The sequence below is a fragment of the Lagopus leucura genome, unplaced genomic scaffold, assembly GCF_019238085.1.
Source record: "Lagopus leucura isolate 7727_CA_CO unplaced genomic scaffold, USGS_WTPT01 Super-Scaffold_1, whole genome shotgun sequence".
In the NCBI taxonomy this organism is placed as follows: domain Eukaryota; kingdom Metazoa; phylum Chordata; class Aves; order Galliformes; family Phasianidae; genus Lagopus; species Lagopus leucura.
The window spans coordinates 11,876,995-11,897,465 of NW_024962250.1; the positions used below are offsets into that span (position 1 = coordinate 11,876,995).

The 20,471-nt window shown below is 42.0% G+C and overlaps 1 protein-coding gene across 1 annotated transcript in view; it reads left to right on the plus strand.

Moving 5' to 3' along the window:
- The first annotated feature begins 11,005 nt into the window (after positions 1-11,005).
- The window catches only part of PLEKHH1 (pleckstrin homology, MyTH4 and FERM domain containing H1), a 46,365-nt gene continuing 36,899 nt past the window's right edge, over positions 11,006-20,471 (plus strand). Inside the window, 3 exon segments of the mRNA XM_042866437.1 lie at positions 11,006-11,161; positions 16,553-16,615; positions 19,454-19,603. Of these exon segments, the coding sequence (XP_042722371.1) occupies positions 11,036-11,161; positions 16,553-16,615; positions 19,454-19,603 (339 nt within the window). The 5' untranslated portion in view covers positions 11,006-11,035.

The window sequence follows — 20,471 nt, forward strand, 5'->3', positions numbered from 1 at the left end:
GGAGCTCTAGTGTGACTAGAACACACAAGGACCTTTATGTCCCGTGTGTCATGTGTGATGAAATGACCATAATACAATCAAACCCAGCTGATATAGTACCTACTGGAGGGCAATGTCTTCCTGGCATTCCCACTGGGTCCTCCCACAAGCAACTGGTTTATGCAGTGCAGTGATCCACAGCTGACTGTCTCATTTTCTGCTGCATGAACTTGCGTTTGCTAATTAGAAGATAAGCAAGGCGGGAGTTTGCAAGTCTGTGTTGCATCTGTCAGCACACTGCAAGCCCACAAGAAACAGAGCATGAGAAGAGCACAAAGGCCATTTTAAACTTCTTTAAGCCCCTAAATCACAACTTGGTTGGAATTTAGAAAGCTACAGTCTGAAGCCTAAGTTCTTGTTGGAGAGAGACAAGTACCTTGAATAGATGTTTCACGGCAGTGTCTTGTTACTGAACAAGTCTTTTCCCACATAGGACTGAGCCCTCAGTGGGGCTATCACACACAGACTAGGTCTGATTGGAGTTCCTGCCCTTTTGGTAAGTTTTCAGCAGTGCCATGTCTGGAACGTTATTCTCTCTCCCATCTGCAGGATTGCAACAACTTTGCTTACTAGGGTTTTTCTGCTCTCATCTACTGACACCTTGTTCTCTTGTATCTTCTTGCCCTTCTATTTAGGTATCTCAGATAAGGTGCTCTTAACAAAGCAGTCTGTGCTTGTGTTGTGATAACAATAGCCTAACAGTGCCAAGCTAGTTCTCTTGGAACTGCTGGAGAGTTTGTTTTGTCAATAAGATACTTGCTGTTTATAGTAAATTTTGGGGTTTTTGCTGAATGATTTGTCTGCAAATTATGAAGAACTGACATAAAATGCTGGAGCAGACATATTAAAGATAACTGACAAGGGAAGTCCCTTGGGAACTGTGCCATACTACTGGCTGTTCTTATGATGTCCTCCCTCTGAAGTTAAAACAATTTTTCTATCTGCTTTGTATCATAGAAAGCACTTAATTTTTTTTTAAATAATTATTGTGTAAAAATATTTAATTGAAGGGTCAGCAGATATAAAGAGGTACAGCTTTATAGAATATCTGCATTAAAGAAATGGAAGCATGTGGTTCTGTGAGCGCTGATGCGGGTCTGGGCCTCCAAGGGTTAAAGTAAGGTGTGTGCAGGCAGTTCCTGGGGAGGTACTTTGTATAAAGTTCACTGGCTGAGGAATGTCCTGGCAGTCAAGCTTCAATGCCTGGGAAAAACACAAGGCCAGATGTTTTAGCTAGTGATACAGTCATGTTGGCTTTGCTGGTGCAAGGGAGAGGATTTGACCAGTAATTTTAAAGGAAGAATAAGAATACTTCATAAAATTCGGAGTAAGGAACATTGTGGTTGCATGCTGTGGCCAAAAGAAATCAGAAACTGTATAGAAAGGATGAAGGGAGTAACTCCTCTTCCCATTTAGTCTTTGGCCAGTCTCAGTTCAGAAGAAAACTTTGTGAAGCATGAAGCTACCTTTTGCCCTGCTGAAACACCTGTAGGGAGCCTCAAGAGACATTGATTCTGGTTATTTATTACAACTCTCCATTCACTGGAAGTACCAATCAATACAGGCATGCATGAAACATACACATTGCAGGCAATTGGAGTCCTTGGTGCTGCAAATTGCTGGAAAAATCTACTATCACAGCAGCCATCTCATCTTCTAATCCTGCTTGTCCCTGCTGGCCAAATGGGAGAACTCCTTGCCAGATGCCTGTTTCTTTTCAGCCTTATCCTTGTCTTCTCTTGGCTCACTGGCCATCTCTGTGTAGTTCTATCCTGCTCTCTGCCTGAACCAGCTCAGAAATGCATGCTTTGTCTAGCAGCTAGAAAGGAACAGGCAGCTGCATTCAGCCAAAACCCTGAGAAACTGGAAACGGATGAGAAATCAAAGCAAGACAATCTTGAGAGAACTGCAAGGCCCACAGAGTCTTTGGAAATCTGACTGTCTATTTGAATAATGAGGCATAGATTTCAGAGTCTGCCTTCAGTCACTTCAGTGTCCAAATCTAGACCTAATGGTTTTAGTTATATTTTGAATCTTTGATTACATAGTCACATAAGTGATTTCACCAGTCTTCTGCTGAGACACCAGAGAAAACATACTACCAGTTGTTTACAACAAATCATATAGAATCATAGAATCACAGGATGCCCTGGGTTGAAAAGGACAATGACAGTCATCTAATCTCAACCTCCCTGCAGGGTGCAGGGTAACCAACCACCAGACCAAGCTGCCCAGATCCACATCCAGCTTGGCTTTGAATGCCTTCAGGGATGGGGCATCCACAACCTCCTAGGGCAACCTGTTCCAGTGTGTCACCAACCTGTGTGTGAAAAACTTCTTCCTAATATCTAACCTAAACACTTTAATAAGCAGCGGATCTTGGACCAGGTGATACCTGTAAGCCAGGTAGCTGCATTCAAGAATTTGTTCAGCTATGCCAGTTTGGGGAGGGGAGGCAATGGGCAGTGTATAGCAGAGAGCAGCAACGGGCAGCAACTGGCACTTCCCAGCAGTTTGCCAGCTTGACATAACAGGTATATGTATTCACATATGTCAATATGTATCCACATAAGCGCATGCTATGGGCAAAGCAGCTCGCTAAGTGATGTCCCTAACCTTGAAGAGAATACTCTGTGCACTGCCAGCTCCCAATAGAAATGTTTGTGGTTGCAGGCCAGTGTGTTTTTGCCATCACATGTGAAGTGGCCCAAGTACATGGGAATGATAGCATCCACTGGCCAGGAGAGCTTTTAGGACACTTATTTGGTTTTCATCTCTCCCAGTATGAACCCATGCCCTGGGGATGCCTGCAGCTCATGGAGGGGCTCCAGTGGGTGACTCGGCCACGCAGCAGAGGAGGACAGTTAGGCGCTGTGGAGGCCTCGGTGCCAGCACCCTTCTTGGTCACTGCTGCGTGAGGAGCTTAGAGCAGCAGCGGAATACGGGGCTCGCCTCGCCCACAGAGCACTGCTGCGCCTCGGGGCTGCGGACGGTTTGGGAGCACTGGCTTTGAAAGCAGAGAGATGACTACAAGGGGAATTCCAGGTGCCGAAAAGGACGCTCGCAGCCGCCAGGAGTTCTGCCCTGGTTGGGTTCCAGCAACTTTTACCGTTGTCCTACGGCACATCAAGATGGCCGTCCAGCCTGGGCAGCCCCGAGCGGATGGCCGCGGGGAGCCCGGCCCGGGATGCCCCGCCGGTACTCGCACGCTCTCAGCACGTTCTATCTCAGAGGCAGCTCCCGAGGGTAGCGGGAAGGGCGGTCGGTCCCGTCAGGAGCAGAGCGCGGCTGCGGCTCCTCTCCCCGGGTCCGCCCCGTCCCCCGAGGCAGGCTGCCCGTCCCACCTGCCCCACCGCCGAACCCGAGAAGGGGTTAAAGCCCGTAGCGGGTGATGTCAGTTCCTGCGCTCCTCTGGAGGGCTGGCTCTGATATTTGAGCCGGTCTCTCCCGCTCTAAGGAGAACGGCGAAGTGTCGAATGGGACAGAAGTCCCGCCGGACACCTGCCTGCACCCGACGGCGGCCCTGACGCTGCCCTGCGCTCGAGCGAGCACCGCGCCGGGCAAGGTGAGCTCTGGAAGGAGCAGCCTGGGCTCCGTCGCTGCCGAAGGGCAGCCCTCGGGTGGGGAGAGGGCGGTGGAGGTCCAACGGGTCGGTCCGTGCGGAGCTGGCGGAGCTGCCCGTTTGCAGTTGAGCGGAGCGGGGCTGCGGTCAGGAACAGCGGCTCTGGAGGGAGATGCAGCCCGAGATCAACTATACCTGCGTCCTGCCGTCTGCTCGGGCTTTATGGTAAGCCCCGGTGTGCAGGGCGAGATCTCGGCAGCAGAATGCGAGAGCCGTGAGCCCTCTTCCTGCCTTGTGACATTTCTGTTCAAGCCACCTTGCGCTCACGGAGAGAAATTTTATTTTTTCCCCTTTGCCAAGCGTTTCCTGGTGTACAGCAAGCCCTACCTGCATTTTGTCACCGTGCTTTCTCCGTGCATTCCAAGCCACTCTAGCGAGTGGAAAAAGAGTCTGGCTGAACAGATCCAGTGGCCTCGGGGTTAAAAACGTGGGAGTGAAGTTGGCTGTGAGATGGAAAACAAGAAGAAGAGCTGGGTTTTGCCCGCTGCCCATACCACTGCCTGCTGCCTGTCTAGAGCAGCGACATAGGAGGAAATTTCTCCGTTCGGTGTTACCTCTGTCATGTTTCTGACGATTCCTTTTTGTACCGAGGTGGTAGCAGACCACGGTTTGGCTCTAATGTTCATGCAGATGCTGGTGCTTTTTTCCAGCAAGTGCTAAGAACTGTGTTCCTTCTGCACTGGGTTCCCTGTGGCAGCCCAAGGAAGCTATTTCCTTAGCTGCCCAAGCACTTGCGTCCGCAATATGGAAATGGTGCTTTGCTTCTCTCATTGTTTGCATGGACTGAACGAGCTGCAAACACTTCACATGTAAATATTGTATATCTGAAAATGTTCATTGTAATCAGTTACCTTGGATTCTCAGGAGGTTTTTCAGGTGAAAATATATAAAGTTTGAAGTGCCGCTGGATCCAATGTAGAATTCAGAACTTCTGGGATATTGATTGAATCCAGTCTAGAGAAGAAAACATTAGTTTCTGCTGGACATTTTAGCTCCATCGGGATCAAACCTTGGGCACTCAAAGTAAATCCAATTGCATTTGTTTTGGTTATAGCATTTGGAATAAAGCTGTCCCTGATGATCATCAAAACTTTTATATATGGAAGTCCGAACTAGAAGTTTCACATCTGCATTCAGGTTCAGTTGACTTCGTTTCCTGCAAGATTCTAAGAACTGAGAGTCTCCTGTTACTTTCACTGTAAGTTGTTTACACTCAACACTCTGAAAATGAAGATGCTCTTCAAGAGATGCCTGCATTTAAGAATCAAGTTTTGATGATCTCAGCTTTTCTGAACAATGTGGCTGCTTTCTGTTTCCCACCTCCCCATAGAAAGTATATTGCACCTGAAAGTATGTTTCCTGACTTCTTCACATGCCAGAGGAAAAAATGTAGAATCAATTTTATATAAGCATATAAATATTGTTCCTAAAACTGTATAAATTATCTATCTGATTTGAAAATTACCAATATCTGAAGAAAAATCATATCCAAAAACTTAGTGGATCAACATAGTTAAGAGTTCTCAAAAAACCAAACCAAATCAAACCAAAACAAAACAAAAACTAAATAAATATCATATGAACTCTCATGTTCAATAGAAAGGATTTCATGTCAGTCTGCTAGGTTAAAGTTGATACTGTAATTCATAAAGCACAAATTGAATGCTTCTGTTCCGGAGACAAGGTGGGGAGGAGCAGTGTATTCAACAGCAACTGAGAATTCAGAAGTTTGAAGGACAGTTGTAATTTAGCAGATGAAGATAAGAGTGAGGTAGTAGATGTTGTTCCAGAGTGATATGATCACAGAATCACAGAATTGTAGGGGTTGGAAGGGACCTCCAGAGATCATCGAGTCCAACCCCCCTGCCAAAGCAGGTTCCCTACAGCAGGTCGCACAGGTAGGCATCCAGGCAGGTCTTGAACATCTCCAGAGAAGGAGACTCCACCACCTCCCTGGGCAGCCTGTTCCAGTGCTCCGTCACCTCACTGTAAAGAAGTTCTTGCGCATGTTTGTGCAGAACTTCCTATGCTGCAGTTTCCGGCCGTTTCCCCTTGTCCTGTCTCCACTCACCACTGAAAAGAGTCCGGCCTCGCCATTCTGCCCCCCACACCTTAGATATTTATAGACCTGGATCAGGTCCCCTCTCAGTCTTTTCTCAAGGCTGAACAGACCCAGTTCACTCAGCCTTAAATGATTTATTCCTCTGAAACAGTGCAGCTTTTACTAGAGAGAAGAAGATTTAAACCCAATCTCTGGTCTTCTGAAATCCTTTGATAGGATGACACTTGGGAAAATGATTAGCAAATGCTGAGAAAATGGGGATTAATATAAGAATGATAAGGTGTGCAAAGAAATGATGGAAGAGAATGTGACACTGTGCTGAAGAGGGGATGTTGAAAGGCATTTTATTGGAAGAGTTGAATGGGGTTTAGTAAAGAATGAAGTGAATGCTAATGGAACAAAATAAAATTGTGCATTAGCTGTAGTAACAAAATGTATAGAAAGCCTGGGAGGTCATTGGTTAGAAACAGCAGAGGAGGAAAATGTGTGAATATACCTATTGATCACAGGATAGAAATGGGCCTGCTAAAATTTGAAATAGACTGCAGTACGGAGATCCTTGACCTTGCAGAAATCTGGTGCAGACCTGTGCTTTATTAATCTATTCCAGGATCTCTGTAATGAGACCCCCCACACTCTTACATCTGGCACTTGTGAAGGAAGGCTAGCTCCGATTCCTCTGCTCTGACAATGTTGCCTTTTCTGTGGGTGTTGACCACCAGTGCAATATGGTCATAAAAAGGCAAATGTGGTCAGGGGTGGTAACTCTCTAGGAGAATTATTGTCTTCACAGAAAGCTTTGGTGACACACCGCCTTCCAGCTGCAGTTGTGGTCACCTGTACAGGAAGGGGAGTGAGAAAGACAAAAGCCACCTCTTATATGCACTGAAGTTGGAACAGGTGCAGAAGGAGGTGGTAAGTTTTTTAGAAGACTGCAAGAGCTCCTTATCTCTGGCCTTGTAAAATGAATTTTCTAAGGAGACGCTCTTGCTATCTATGAATGTACCAAGGGGCAAATACGAGGGAGGGGAGGGGAAAAAACGAGTTAGGCTGAAGGACAATATTTTGCAAGAATGAACAGATACAAGCTAGTTATGATTACATTTATGCTGGTAATTACAAGGCAGCTCATTAGAGGGGTGAGGTTTTAGAACAGGAATAGTGGGAGCAAAAATGCCTGTGTGGTTCTAGGGAAGGGCTATGTTTATTTTAAAAAGGGATTACATGATGCCATTGTCCACAGTTTAGAGGGAATGAGTCTTACAGACCTGGGACACCTCTCCTAGTCTCAGACTTAGATCTGGGTATTTTAGATCAGCCAGCAGTTTTGGTCTAGCTGAGGAAGTTACTTTTGCTCTGACATAAACTGTGCAGTAAATCAGGTTCATTGACTATCAGTGGACTTAAACTGTATGAAAAAAGACTAAAATATCTTTGTGCCTATATGAAAAAATTCATTTGAGAGCTGAAGTATTACATCCAGAGCAGAGGTGCCAGTAAAAAGAATTAGTGTTGTAGGATCCTTCCACAACTAGTGCATTTCTTTTGGCTTGAGAATGGCTGATACCTGTAATTGAGATTGAAATCCTACACTCTTGTGAAGTGTGTGAAAGCCTAGTTAAATGCCTGGCAAGGAACTGGGGCTAGAGATTCTAGTAATTTGCTGGGCTGGACTTTGGAAAAGACAAGTCTGTATTTCTATAAGCTGTACTGGTACTTGCTGAAGAATGCTGATTTTCCTTCCTAAAATTTTTGTTTATTTGTTCCTCGTCCCCTTTTCCACCTCCCAGCACACTGCCTGGAAAACTTCCTACTACTGAAGAAAACTACCTGCCTACAAAATAACTAACAGCTAATGTATGTAGCTAAAGGGGATAAAATGTGCCTTCCTTTATTCATCTACGTACCTGCTGTTCTGAGTTAAGTGGCCTGCTGTGTTATGTGTGCTTACACTATTGCATATACTTGGGGTAACTTCAAGCTCTCCTACCTGCAAAATATGAGCCAGCTGTGCTGAAGAGCAGATACAACCAGAGGGACATCTTAAGCATTCTCACCTTACAAAGTCAGATGTACAAGCAGTAAGGCTGAGTGACTTCACTGCTCTTTCCCAAGTCTTGGCCTGTTGCTTTGGCCCCAACTCAGGGAAGCTCTGAGTTTGCCTGTGAGCAGGTGAGAAGTCCCTTTAAGTTTGAGATTCATTGTTTTAATGAAGCTGATGAACTAATAACTATTTTGGCTTTGCAAATGTTTGTTCTTGTAGTGTTGCACAGCTTGTTGCTGGGCTGTACACATTCATTTGGTATTATAATGTCTGCTAATGCTCAGCCACTTCTCATTTTGATTAAAGGCACTATCATTATGCACATCTTACATAATCTGTGCCCATTTTAAAACAAAACAAAACTTCTAAACAGTTACCGAGTAACAAAATTAAACAACCACAGCTTTCTCCACTTTGTGGAATTACAACTCTTGATGTCTTCAACATCTTCAGTTTTGTCTTCAGACATCGCTTGTTCCTAGCTAGGTCTATCTCTTTGTTTTAATGAAGTGCTTGTTTAGATAATCTTCCACTGTCTGTCATCTTCACATGATGTCTGATGGCTGCAGAGATTGGTCAAAGTGAAATGTTTAAGCTGCAGTAAAAACGATGTTCAGAGCACAGAGGCTGTGTTTTCTGTCTCTCACTGCCTGTGTTCTGTTACAGTAATGTAAAACAAATGTGGAAACGAAATGCTCTGCATATGATGTTTCAGTCTGAAGACACCCATATGATACTTGTAGTCACTAAAGCCTGCTTTCTGTGGCACAGGAACAGATATAGTAAAGGTGGAGCTTTTGACGGGCTCTAAATCTTAGCTTAGATTGTTCAAAATGTTCAAGATAATGGACTTTTTGTTATTGCCCTTCCTCAGACTGGGAAGGATGAAACACAGAAATAAAGAGGTCAGCAATAGAATTGACAATAGTAGAGCATTCAAGTCTCTTGACTCCTTGTCAAGATGGATGTCATTTCCAGCAGTGATGATGGACACAGGCTGCCTCTGGACAAGGAACTTTGGGCAAACTGACCACAAGCTGCTTGCTTGTCTGTGCTGAAGAGATGGACCATCTGTCACAGCAGCATGTGTGAGCAGGAATACGTGATTCCTCTTGCTGCTGTTGACATGGAGGAAATGAGGGATTGAATGGTGCTGCAGTGGGGGATGGGGGGAGGCAAGGAAAAAGAGCTCTATGTCCCAAAGATGCACTGATGCTTTCCTATCTGCATCTTGGAAATCCACATCATATTCTTTCTCCTTGTTAGCTTTTTTCCTGCAAGCTTGTATATAGAGATGCTCAGGTCACCTAAAGTAGGTTTTGGTTTAAAAAGCTGCAACTTCTTTTCTTGGTAGCCTGTACACAGAGCAGCAAACAGGCTTTCAGTGCATGGATTCTCTGTGTATGCTTCTTTGTATCTTTTTCATAAGCAGTACTGTCCAGCAGTTTGCATTTCCATTCTTCCGCAAGCTTCATTTTAGTCAGCAAGTGTGAGTAAGGACTTACAGTGCTTTTTGCTTCCTAGGTCTTTTTGTTGGATAAGGTCTTCTGATATTATTTCAGAGTCTGACTGAAAGCATGGAATACGTCAGGTTTCTAATGCGAGTTCACTTTTTGCATATTCATAGTTTTCAGATACACTGCTGCCAAAAAAAAAAAAAAAAAAAAGTTCTAGAAATGTATTTATTGGAAAATAATATGAAAGGTCTGTAAACATAGGAAAAAACAAATTCCTGGTTTTTGACCATGGTTAACTTTAAAAGATTTGCCCACTCAACCCAGTAGGTTCTTTCCATCTCTTATTTCTGGAATTCAGCATTAAATGTGTACCTGGAGAGTTAAACAGGAACACGATGTGTGTAAAAGAATAATCTGCGTTGAATGTGTCTTGAGTAACTGCGTCTAGTTCTTCCAATGTTCAAGGCTTTCTCTTCTACTCTCTGCAGTGCTCGATAACGTTAGTGGCATGGTCGTGTTGTGAAGGTTTGTGTTTTTAACCTGAGTCTTGAATGAGAAAATGTACAAGCTTTCAGGGTTTCATGTTGTGTAACTTTGTTTCTTCTGATTTTTTGTTTATCCCTGTTTGTAGGCAGGTCCTATTGCAACATCAAATATGCCAAAATGGTGGAGAGGAGTCCTGCCCAGACTTGGGGCTGTTCAAGGCTAGAAAAGTTTATTTTATGATATGACAAAACCTGGATGCCAGCTGGCTGGTAAGGAGAGCACAGACCTTACAAAGCACAAGAGAATCTCTAGCTCCTCCTTAGGCCTCGTGTCCAGCTCTGCTGTCAGTGCTGAGCAGCAGGTGCATTGCCTTACATTTTCCAGAGAGCAGGACTTGAAAAGTCATTCTGAGACTTAGAGCTGATAGGACAGCTCACTGTCTTTTTCAGACGGGAAGAGGAATTCTTGAGATTAACTAAGAATTGGATGCAATTTGTGGACAGTGTTACTTCATATGTCACTTTCTCTCGACAGTCTGCATGATGTAAGACACTGGTGTCTCAAATTGGTAATGAGTGAGTTATATTTTAAAAGTTTTATTGACTTGAGAGTTTGCAACCATACTGGTATGAAGAAGGTGGGGGGAAAAACACTTCTAGTTCATAGGAAAAGCCTGAGCAGGGCTGTAAGGATGGCAAAATGGCTGTGAAATTTGCAGTGTGATGCACTAGCAAATTACTTAGTCTAAAGGTAAAAGTTTATTTGAATATTTATCTGTTACCCATTAATGACTGTCCTTCGTATGATTAAATGCTTCACTATGCTCATCTGTAATATCTGTAGCTGCATGCAGTTATGCTCTTCCATTTTCTAGATTTCCACCGTCTTCCAAATGCAGCTGTGTCTGTGGAAGGTATCACTGCTCACTGGAGTTCATCCCTGCTCATCAGCTAGAAACCATCATTCTCTCCCCACTGAGAGGGTGATGAGGGCAAGTTCTCCTGAGTTCACATAATTACCCACATCCTGACCATTAGCAAGGTCAGCGCAAGTTGGTGTACTGTTGTATGATCAATTTATCCATAACAGCACTAGAAAGAGAAACTTCTGGCAGAGGGCATGTCTATAACTTGGGATAGCACCACTTCATAGTCGGCTTGTGGAAGAAATCACCTTTGTTCCCAGTCCTATTGACTAAACTGAGGAAGACTAGGCCTAAGGAATGAAAAGTTTGCCCGTTTAAAATGCTGGGTTTTTTTCCCTTCTTTTCTCTAGGATTTTTAGAGCACCAGAGAAGGTATCCCAGGTGAACAAATAACTTCACAATGGCTGAACTCACAGAGGAGAGTGGCAGCTGTATGGACTGGCAAAAGCGATGCCTTGCATTGGAGTCCCAGCTCTTCAAATTCCGCTTGCAGGCAAGCAAGATCCGAGAGCTGTTAGCTGAGAAGGTGAGACAGTGGTGACTTCGGCTTCATTCTGAATTATAGCAGGAAAGCAAAAGTTCTCTAAATACTGACCCATCAGGCAAAGTCCTATTTGCAGTTGGAAAATCACCAGATATTCTAACTACTGAAAAACACCATAGCAAGATTCTGAACCTCTAATGTGTGAGGCAGCTACAGAGCAAAGGTGGATTCTTGTAATTATAGTAGTAGGTTTGGCAATAGAAAAGCTTATAAGATGAGAAATTATACTGTAAGACTGGGCAGTGGTACATGTATTGCCATAATGTTAGAATAATATTGCATAACCAGTCAAAACATTCTGGAGATGCTGAAGATTAGAACTAAGATGCTTTTCAAGATCAGAATGTTAGAAATTTGCAGAGTATCTCGTTTTGAGGCAACTCCTACCAAACTCTTTGAAGTGCTTTATATGAACTTGCCTGCAATCTTAGGGGAGAGGAGTAGCAAAGATTAGAGATTTTGATATAGGTATTTTTGGTGGGGATTTTGTTTGTTTTATTTGTTTTTGTCTGATTGTTTGTTTCCACCATGGTGTACATTTTCTTTATCTCAAAATAGTTTACGTTTCAATTTGAATTCAAGCTTTTTCATTAAGCTCTAATTTGCACATTATCCAAGTTTGTAATTCACTGTGGAGTTCCTTGTTTCAAAATGTGACTTACAGTATTTCAGTCCAGTTAAAGATTATTCAGCCATTCAATCACTGTTATCAAAGTGAGTACAATTCCTTTCAGTCGTGCTTTGCCAATAATAATAAAAGTTGAAATCTTTGTGACTGAATGCAGCTTACTCTGAATGCTTTTAAGCTATACCTGATGATAGATGTGCTCCATTTTGGGTTACGTAACCTCTGTGTGTTTAAGCCTGCCTGGTTTGTCTTTATTTGTTGTGTTTTTAAATGACAACAACTTCAGAGGGGAGTGATTTTTATTGTTGCTTTCAGTCTAATTACATTTCCACTAATGCTTTACACTTTATGTGAGACAGTGACTCCACCTCTCGTGTAGTTTTAAGAAATAATGCAATTCTAGTACCCTGTTCATCTTTTGAAGGTAGATTTGGAGGTGGACCTTAGATACTGTTTGCCTTTGAGAATGTTAAAAGTAGTCATAAAGTTGATTTAGACAAAAGAGTGTAAGAATCATGTATGCATGTGGTGCAAGTCTGGTAGCGACAACTGTGATGTGCAGCACTCCACAGACTCCATAATGCAGGAGAAGTAGCCATGTGCTTTGTTAACTCTTGACTATTCCCCAGAACACAGAGAAACCAATCTACCAATATTTTGGAGAGCAAATTTGGCAGGCACCTCTCAGACTGTCTGTTTAGGGATGTCTGTGAGCCACAGCAGAGAACAAAATTGTAATCAGTTGTGTGGGGCTGCTCAAGGAAGGGGCCCTATGACAATTCACCCACCCATTTGGTTTGGTCAAAGCAACATTCTCTCTGTTAAAATTAAGGATCTGCTTGGTTCAGTGATCAGGTTACTCTGTAACTACGTGTACAGCACCCTGTAGGCTCACTTGGAGGGTCAAAGAGCTATCAGGCTTGCAATTTCCTACTCTGAATGTCATACAGGAAGGGCAGAGCACCAACGAATGTGTGTCAGCTCGTGTCCTCTCCTGACACAGGTGGACTCAAGAACCTAGAGAAGGCGCTCAAGCATGTGATGTTCCCACTGAACACAGTTGATGGCAAGTCTCCTCTGTCTCAGGTTCCCAACTGTTCTGCAATTACTTCCTCAGAGGTTTATTTCTCTTCCCTACAGGCCCCATAGTATGTCAAGGTTCCTGTCCACAGTGCCTCCTTCTACTCAGATAGGCAGTGATGCAGAACCAAAAAAGATGCATGTATTATGCCTTATAATGCCAATTTCAGGGATTTTTTTTATCTATAGCATAATATCTAGAGATATTATCTATATTTTTATTCTATAGCAACTGTGATTCTGTTTATACTTGGGTCCATCTGTGAGAATGAAGAAATATAGACATTTTTGAAATTGTACTGCATTTCTTACGAGTTTTGAGGGAAGATAGAGAATCTCGAGAAATGGACACCATTTGAAACTGTGAGGCCAACCTGTGGTGCTCCTGAGAACCCCTGATATGGTTTTAGCAATGGGATTTTTTATTTTATTTTATTTTTTTTTTTAAATCAAACATGGCTTTGTCAGGAAAAGCTACTGATTGAAGGCTTGGAAACCTGATTCCCAACTTTAAATCATTCTTCAACTAATTTTTGGATTTAAAGGCATATTTTGCTATTTTAACTCAAAAAACTAAATTAAAAAAAAATAAAAAAAATCACTCGTAGTACAATGCATGCTAACATTTTAAATCCTTCAGATTCTTAAAATCCGCTTAGACAAAATAATCTAGATCACTGTTCAGAACAAGAATTTAAAACCCAGCAGTTTAACTGCCAGCACCGCAGTTCACATGGCGTGAGCTGCCACATCAGTAACCTGGGCTCAGCTTTCCAGCAGCACCGCTTGGGTTGGCTCACGCCTGGCTGCAGGTGAGCGTGCCAAGGTGCCTCAGCACAGTGCCCCAGGCAGCACTCTGCTGTCCTCCTGCACTCCCCTAGCATGCAATAGCCATGGATGCCTACTTGGTTCAGCCATCAGCAGGGGCCCGTTGTCTCTGGAATCAGCCAGTTGTTTCCATTCTGGCTGCTCTGCTGGTGAGTGACACTGCAAGCTGTTGTCTTGGCAGCACAGTGACCTGGTTACAAGTGAGCTCTTGAAGAGAACAAGAGGAAATTGAGGCTGAAACATGCATGAACTTTTTTCTACTTAGTTTTATTTTGCATGTTCTGAGCAGTCAGGAGAGAGAAAGCCTATCTGAATGGCAAATAGAAGGATCTTTTGCAGCTTTTAAGGGCCATCTGTCTAGCTTTTACCAGTTTCTGTACTAATTCGATAAAAACGAACACTTAAAAAAGCCTCTTTTGTCTCATGCAATGAGGGCTGTACAACTGGGCCTGTTTCTCTCTTCATACAAGCTAGTGTATGGGAGAAGAGTTACTTGGATTTGCTTTGCCACTAATTTTTTTCTATGTGAACTGGGTCGAGTTATTTAGTAGCATTTGTCAAATTATAAAGCATTCTGAATGAAAGGACCCATGTAAATACCGAATATTACTATTAGTTCATTGAGGGATCTGAAAGAGTGTTACAAGCATGGATGTATTAAAATTTAATGTTCTCCAGTGAGATAGTTGGCACCACGGATGGGTGAAGTAATCATTTTCGTCTACAAGAAATGCAGTGGTTACTTAACAGTTCATAGTAGGGCAACCCAACAACATAGTAGAGGAAGTTAAGAAAAGTGCAAGTTCATTTAAGGTTACAGAGGGGATTAGGGTGACAGGATGTAATTGATTTGCCTGGAACTTAGCCAGATCATCTTGATTGCACAAGAAGTTTCATAACCCTTTAGTGATCAGGAATGGTCCCAACATACTTAATTCATTTTATCCTGATCAAGAACCAGGACAACTACTAATAAAAAACAAACTGTCTTGAGGCTGGAACAATAAAGTATTTTTCTTTCAGCCAGAACAATGCTGCCCTTTTAAAATAACTTGAGTGTTTCATGGAGATCTCCCATTGTGAAGAATCCAGTTGTACATCTAAAAGAATAGCCCTTGGGGAAAAGTCTACAGATTCATCCAAACTGCGCTGAGAATGTAGCTCCCATCATTTCATGAGAAAACTAAAAGAAACTGACTTAGAATCTACTGTTAGAAACAGCCTTCGCTTTCTAAAGTGTATTACGTTTCCAGTTTGCATGTCTTTTGCCGGCACAATTGCTATTACCTGTCTATGGTGATTGCTATTCCAAGACTGACAGAAAAATGCCTGAGGAGACCACTATTCCTAATGGACAAAGGCTTGTGCCCAGACAACTGCTGTAACGTTAACTGCCTAGACCTCAGTCTCTTAAGTTTCTCAAATACTCTGTCTTTTTTATGACTTCGGCTGTCTGGGTAATCTTTCGTAGCATCTCTCTTCTCTGCCAAGGAAGTGCCCTCAATCATTTGGAGATTAAGCTCCATGAACTGTGCTGTCCTTGACTGCTATACTGAAAAAATAATAATAATTATCACATAGGTATCTGATAGGTATCTACACATGGCACTTTCTAACTTCCATGGTGTGCATTCCTTTGTCATGGCTTTTTTTAGTTACATGATCACTGATGTGTCTATGTGCATATAATTCTGATAAGTTTTTCAGTAGGTATCAATTTGCTCTTTTTGATCAACATATGAAGAGGAGTCTTGTTGCCATCTAAAGGATGGTAAATGAAAACATAGGAATACTGGCATCTGCCTTCAGGGTAATCAACTCAAGATGAATGAAGTTCCCTTTCCAAAAGCGTTGATACTGTTCCAATAGTGTCCAACTTGACTTTTATCCAGAGTCATAAAATGTATCAAAGAGAAGTTCAGTTTCCCTTGCAGTCAAGTTTCCTGCTTGAGGCATGATTCTTTTAATTTACTGAAGCTATTTCTTTCTCATTCTTTCATGAGTAAAACACTAGTAAACGCTGAAAATTCAGTGTAGCTCAATGGCTGAAACTTAGTGACATAGATATTACTGGACTAAAACCTGAGACCCATCAAATAGAGGGGAGGATGGAAGACGACCTTGCAAACATCAAATGAAATCCTACTGCTATTTAAAAATAAACACATGAAAACAGAGGTGTGGGGGAGATTATTGTTAAGTTGTTAGAAGAACACTGAATGCATTTGTATTTCACAAGTAATGAAGCTATTTGTTTACCTGTAGATCATGTTTCAGTAGAAGCAATGCTCAGATTAAGTACCATTAGTTTGCAAAGTTCTTTAAAATGAAAACTAAGAACATTCATAATCCTATCAGATACAAGTCTAGGATACTTCTGAAGCTAAACCAAAATATTCATTGATTATAAAGGGACATAATAGAGAACCTGCTGAGGGACTTCCAAAGTGTGATTATTTTCTTCACCATCATAAATTTGAGATGAAATGAAAACAGGAAAAAACTATGAACTGTAGGCAGGCTTCTTGCAGGAACAGCCTATGGCACATAAATTGTAGAGATGAGGTCAAGAATTTGGAACTATTTTCTTGACCCATGTAATGAATGATGAAGCTCACTAATGAGGAAACAATTCCAGTAAATTCAGACTGGGGCAGATGACTGGGAAAGGTCAAAGGCTTTTTTCCGCGGTTCAGAGTTGACCAATTAACCCAAGAGATGCCAAAAATCTGTGACCTACCTAAGGAATGGAAGGTTTGAATTCTAACAAATGAACCTCCAGGTGATGATTATTTCTTTTTCCCCCCCTCTTCCCTACTTCTTTTCTGGCTCTGAAGATGCAAGAATTGGAACAGAGAGTGATAGAAGCAGAGCAAAGAGCTGAGGATGCAGAAAAACAGGTAAGATGTTCTCTTATGTTGCTCTGGTGCAAGCCAAGTAGGAACTTACTCTAAACTCCCTCCAGTTTAGCGTACAGACAGCACCTTGTACTATACTAGGGAACACTGATTTACCACACTAAATGGATATTCAGGTCATATTTCCTGGTCTTTGAGTCTAAACTATGAACAGCTTCCCAAATGTGTCCACATTAAGTGAAAACCAGTTCTTTATATATGTCACTCTACTTTACAGCCTTTACCTCCTCACTTATGACAGGCACACTAATTTTAGGAAAAGCTAGAGGATGTAGTACCTCAGGATTAAACTGCAGAGATAAAGCTGTCTGGCAGGTCCTCAGAAAATAAATATATAAGCAGTACTGGTAGAGAAATGTCTAGAAGTAGAAAAGTTCTGCAGAAGAACCATAGCATCTCTGCAAAACCAATCAGTTATTTTAGTCTTTCTTCTCATCAGTAATTGCACTAAATGAGACAGAGAAAAGCAGTAAGAGCAAGATATGATGCACTGTACTGTAGCCATTGGAAAATTAGGTGTGTTTTCTAAGCTAGTACTTCTGTGTTCCTTGAGTAATGGCTAAGTAGACAGAAAGACTTCATGCTTATGGACAAAGAATAATGTAACTTTAGGAAGCATATTATTATACAGTCTGCACTGTAAAACACAATTGTATTGTAACACAAGCCAGGAAGGGCCAGATGGCTTGGGCTCCTGCATCACTGCAAGCAACAGCTAAATGGAGGCTTTGAATTGAACCAGCTCCCTCCCAGTGGTCAAAAACTGCAGGACTGAGCATAGTGTCAGAGATTAAAGCATAGAACTAAGAACCATCCAAGATGGTTGGGAATGGCTGACAAGCATTTTGGCTGTGAAGGACTGAACAGACTGTTATAAGCACTGGAAAACACCACCTCAGAATTAGGAACTTCCATCTGTAAAACATAGTTTTGCGAACCTCCACCAGTTCTGTATTAATGGTGAGATTTCTTCATTCTGACCAATATAAATTTAGGAAGGATACTAGCTGCATGCTGTTGGCCTCTAGGCAAGATCAGTCAATTGTCAACCAAGAACAAAAATTGTTCATGAGAGTAATATCAATAAGTTCACACAAAAACAGATGAACAAAGGTAATGTTGGCTGTTACTGCATCAGGAATAGCGTCTATGATATAGGAAGATGCAATGATACCAAGAGGCAGATGTAGGGAAAGTCAAATCCAAGCCAGGGAATGAGCAAAACAGTACTTGACTGGGAAGGAGTAGAAGGGGCACCCTAAGGCAAATGAAGGTTCTGCAGCTTTGTATAGGGTAGGTCCCAGAGACCAGCAACCTTCAAAGCTATATAGTCTGCCTTTCTAGCACTTTGGCCCCACATAGAGAAACATTGCTAGAGGCATTCCTTGCTGCTACCTAACAGCTGGAAGATACAACAGAATAGAGTAGGGCCATTCCTTTCAGCTAACAAATGTATTTCTAATGAATGAGAAGCAGCTTACAAATGAGAGGGCTCTGCATCAAGTGTAAAATCCCTTGTTTTCTTTCACTCCAGGATTCTGAGGGATTGAATTTGTTAATTCAATGGGCTCCCTGAAGCTGCCAACCTCAATTAAAGAAATCATGTATTTGCAGTCCCCACTCTCTGCCTTTAGCACAGAGTCAACATTTGGGCATCATAGAGAAAGAAGGAGCCATCTTTTTTTTTTTTTTTTTTTTTTTTTTTTTTTTTTTTCCCCCACTATAATCACCCTAAACTCTAATGAAAACGCATCTGACTCAGCAGGCTCAGTTTTCTGGCTCAGATATTGAGTGCCTACCTTTCTTACTCGGAATGAGTAAGAGGCATTGTTCTTCTCTGCTTAACATAGAGAGACAGAAGAACAAAATGCAGCTGCCAGTATGAGGTGCAGTCTGTTCAACAGAGCATGAATAACTCACTTGCACAGGCCCTGTGAAGTGCCCATTTTCTGCCTTCCTGGTTCCAAACTCAGGGCAAATTAACAGTACTTGGAACTGGTTATTTTGCAGATTCAGTCTGTCTGGAATGCACTGGAGTCAGATATCTTCTTGTTGTTAATACTGCATTTAACATTTGAATTAAGCTAGCAGAAATCCATTTTAGGAATGGAAGATTTATAATCCACTGCATTATGATGAAGTAGAGATTAAAAAAAGACTGGGATATTGAGACAAATTGATTTTGAAGAAAGTGAAGTTTACAAAATCAATTAAAAATTTAGAAGGCTCCAGCAGCAGCTAAATTTTAAAGCATTGAAACCTGTCAGTAGTGAGGGAGCACTACATTGTTTATCTCAGCAGGACAATCACCAAGTGTTGGCACTCACAGGAGCTCAAGAGTAGGCAGATCTATAAAAATATGCTTACCAAATTGTTACCAAGTTACCAAAACAGTATCTTAAGCTGGAGATCATAGAGAAAAGTTGTTCTGGTGTATACTTCGGTGCTGAATGGGGTTAAAAAACTGGCTGTAGTATTGCAAAGGAGGAAAACGTGGTGTACCTTGCTTAAATATCTGTACAGACTGTAGTGCCTGCACAGTCTGTCTGACCGATAACATGTAAGTATGTAACAATTCACAGTGTGTTTGTGTTCATTTTCCAGTTTGCAGCTGTTACACCTTCTGCAGTGCAAACAAACGGACAATATCCTTATTGTAAACAGTAGTTAAGGTTTTTTCTTCCTATTCTGACTACAAAAATATGAAATAATAAATATTCCGTGAGTAAGGGTCTTACTGCTAAAGAAGCAGCTCCTTCATTTGCCTTTTTTTTTTTTTTTTTTTTTTTTTTTTTGTTCTCCCTCTGATTGTCCTTACAGGTCAGAGTTATGGGAGAGGAGATAAAACTAGCCAACATGAAGACTAGTGAATCAAACAGCACTCTGTACAGGAAATATCAAGAGCTGATGAGTACAGTGCAAAGAAAGGAAGATGTGATTAGCAGACTGGAGACACAGTTAGCAAAACAGGTAAAGGCCTCTTCTGCACACAGATTTGTAGACTTCATGAGCTGGAGGGACTTCGTAACATATGGTTCAAAGGTACAGCTTGTCTCCATTACACATTAGCCTCTTGCAGAGGATCTGAAGGTAACTCAAATGATGTCTTCCTCAGTGAGATTTTTCTCCTTCCTTTCTCTTTTCAGACAAACCCTTCATTCAGCCCCAGTAGCACTTGTCTCTTCATTACAAAAGATTAATAGATATCATTCGAGGGCTTACAGTACTGTTGAATCAGTGGTGACACCCTAAATTGTAATGCTCAAATCTAGGTGTTTGTCTGGCTTCCTAGCATATAGATTGCTCTACAGATTCATTGCACGGCTCATCTCTGACTCAGTGTGGGCTGCATCTTGGGAAGGGGCTTTTCCTAGTCTTCAGGGATTCTTTGACACAGTTCTTGTCTTGCCAGATGCCTTCGGTATAAAAGACAACCTCTTAGCCTTTTCCATTCTCATTTGGTGGATGACAGGAGCTAAACTGACAGCAGAAATTTCAGCTCTTGTAAAGGCCTTGGCCCTGTAGTCTACTTTATAATATGAGGAATGAGATAATCTTATATTACTAAGTAAATCACTTTCTTTTTAATGGAAACTCCTCATCGGAATTTTACTTGGAAAATTTTGGTGTTTGAGTTGCACTTTCAATTTAACTGATTGATAAATTCAAAATCAAAGTAGATTGGTAAGCTGTTGGTACTTACTGAGATCAAGTATAGTGTGTGGAGGTCAGGCACCGGTCTCTGGTTTCAGGTCACTTCCCTGGTCCATCTTACTCAGAAACAACGTAGATGAAGTTTTTCTTCTGGAAGAAAAACAAGACATTGAGAAGGAGCTAT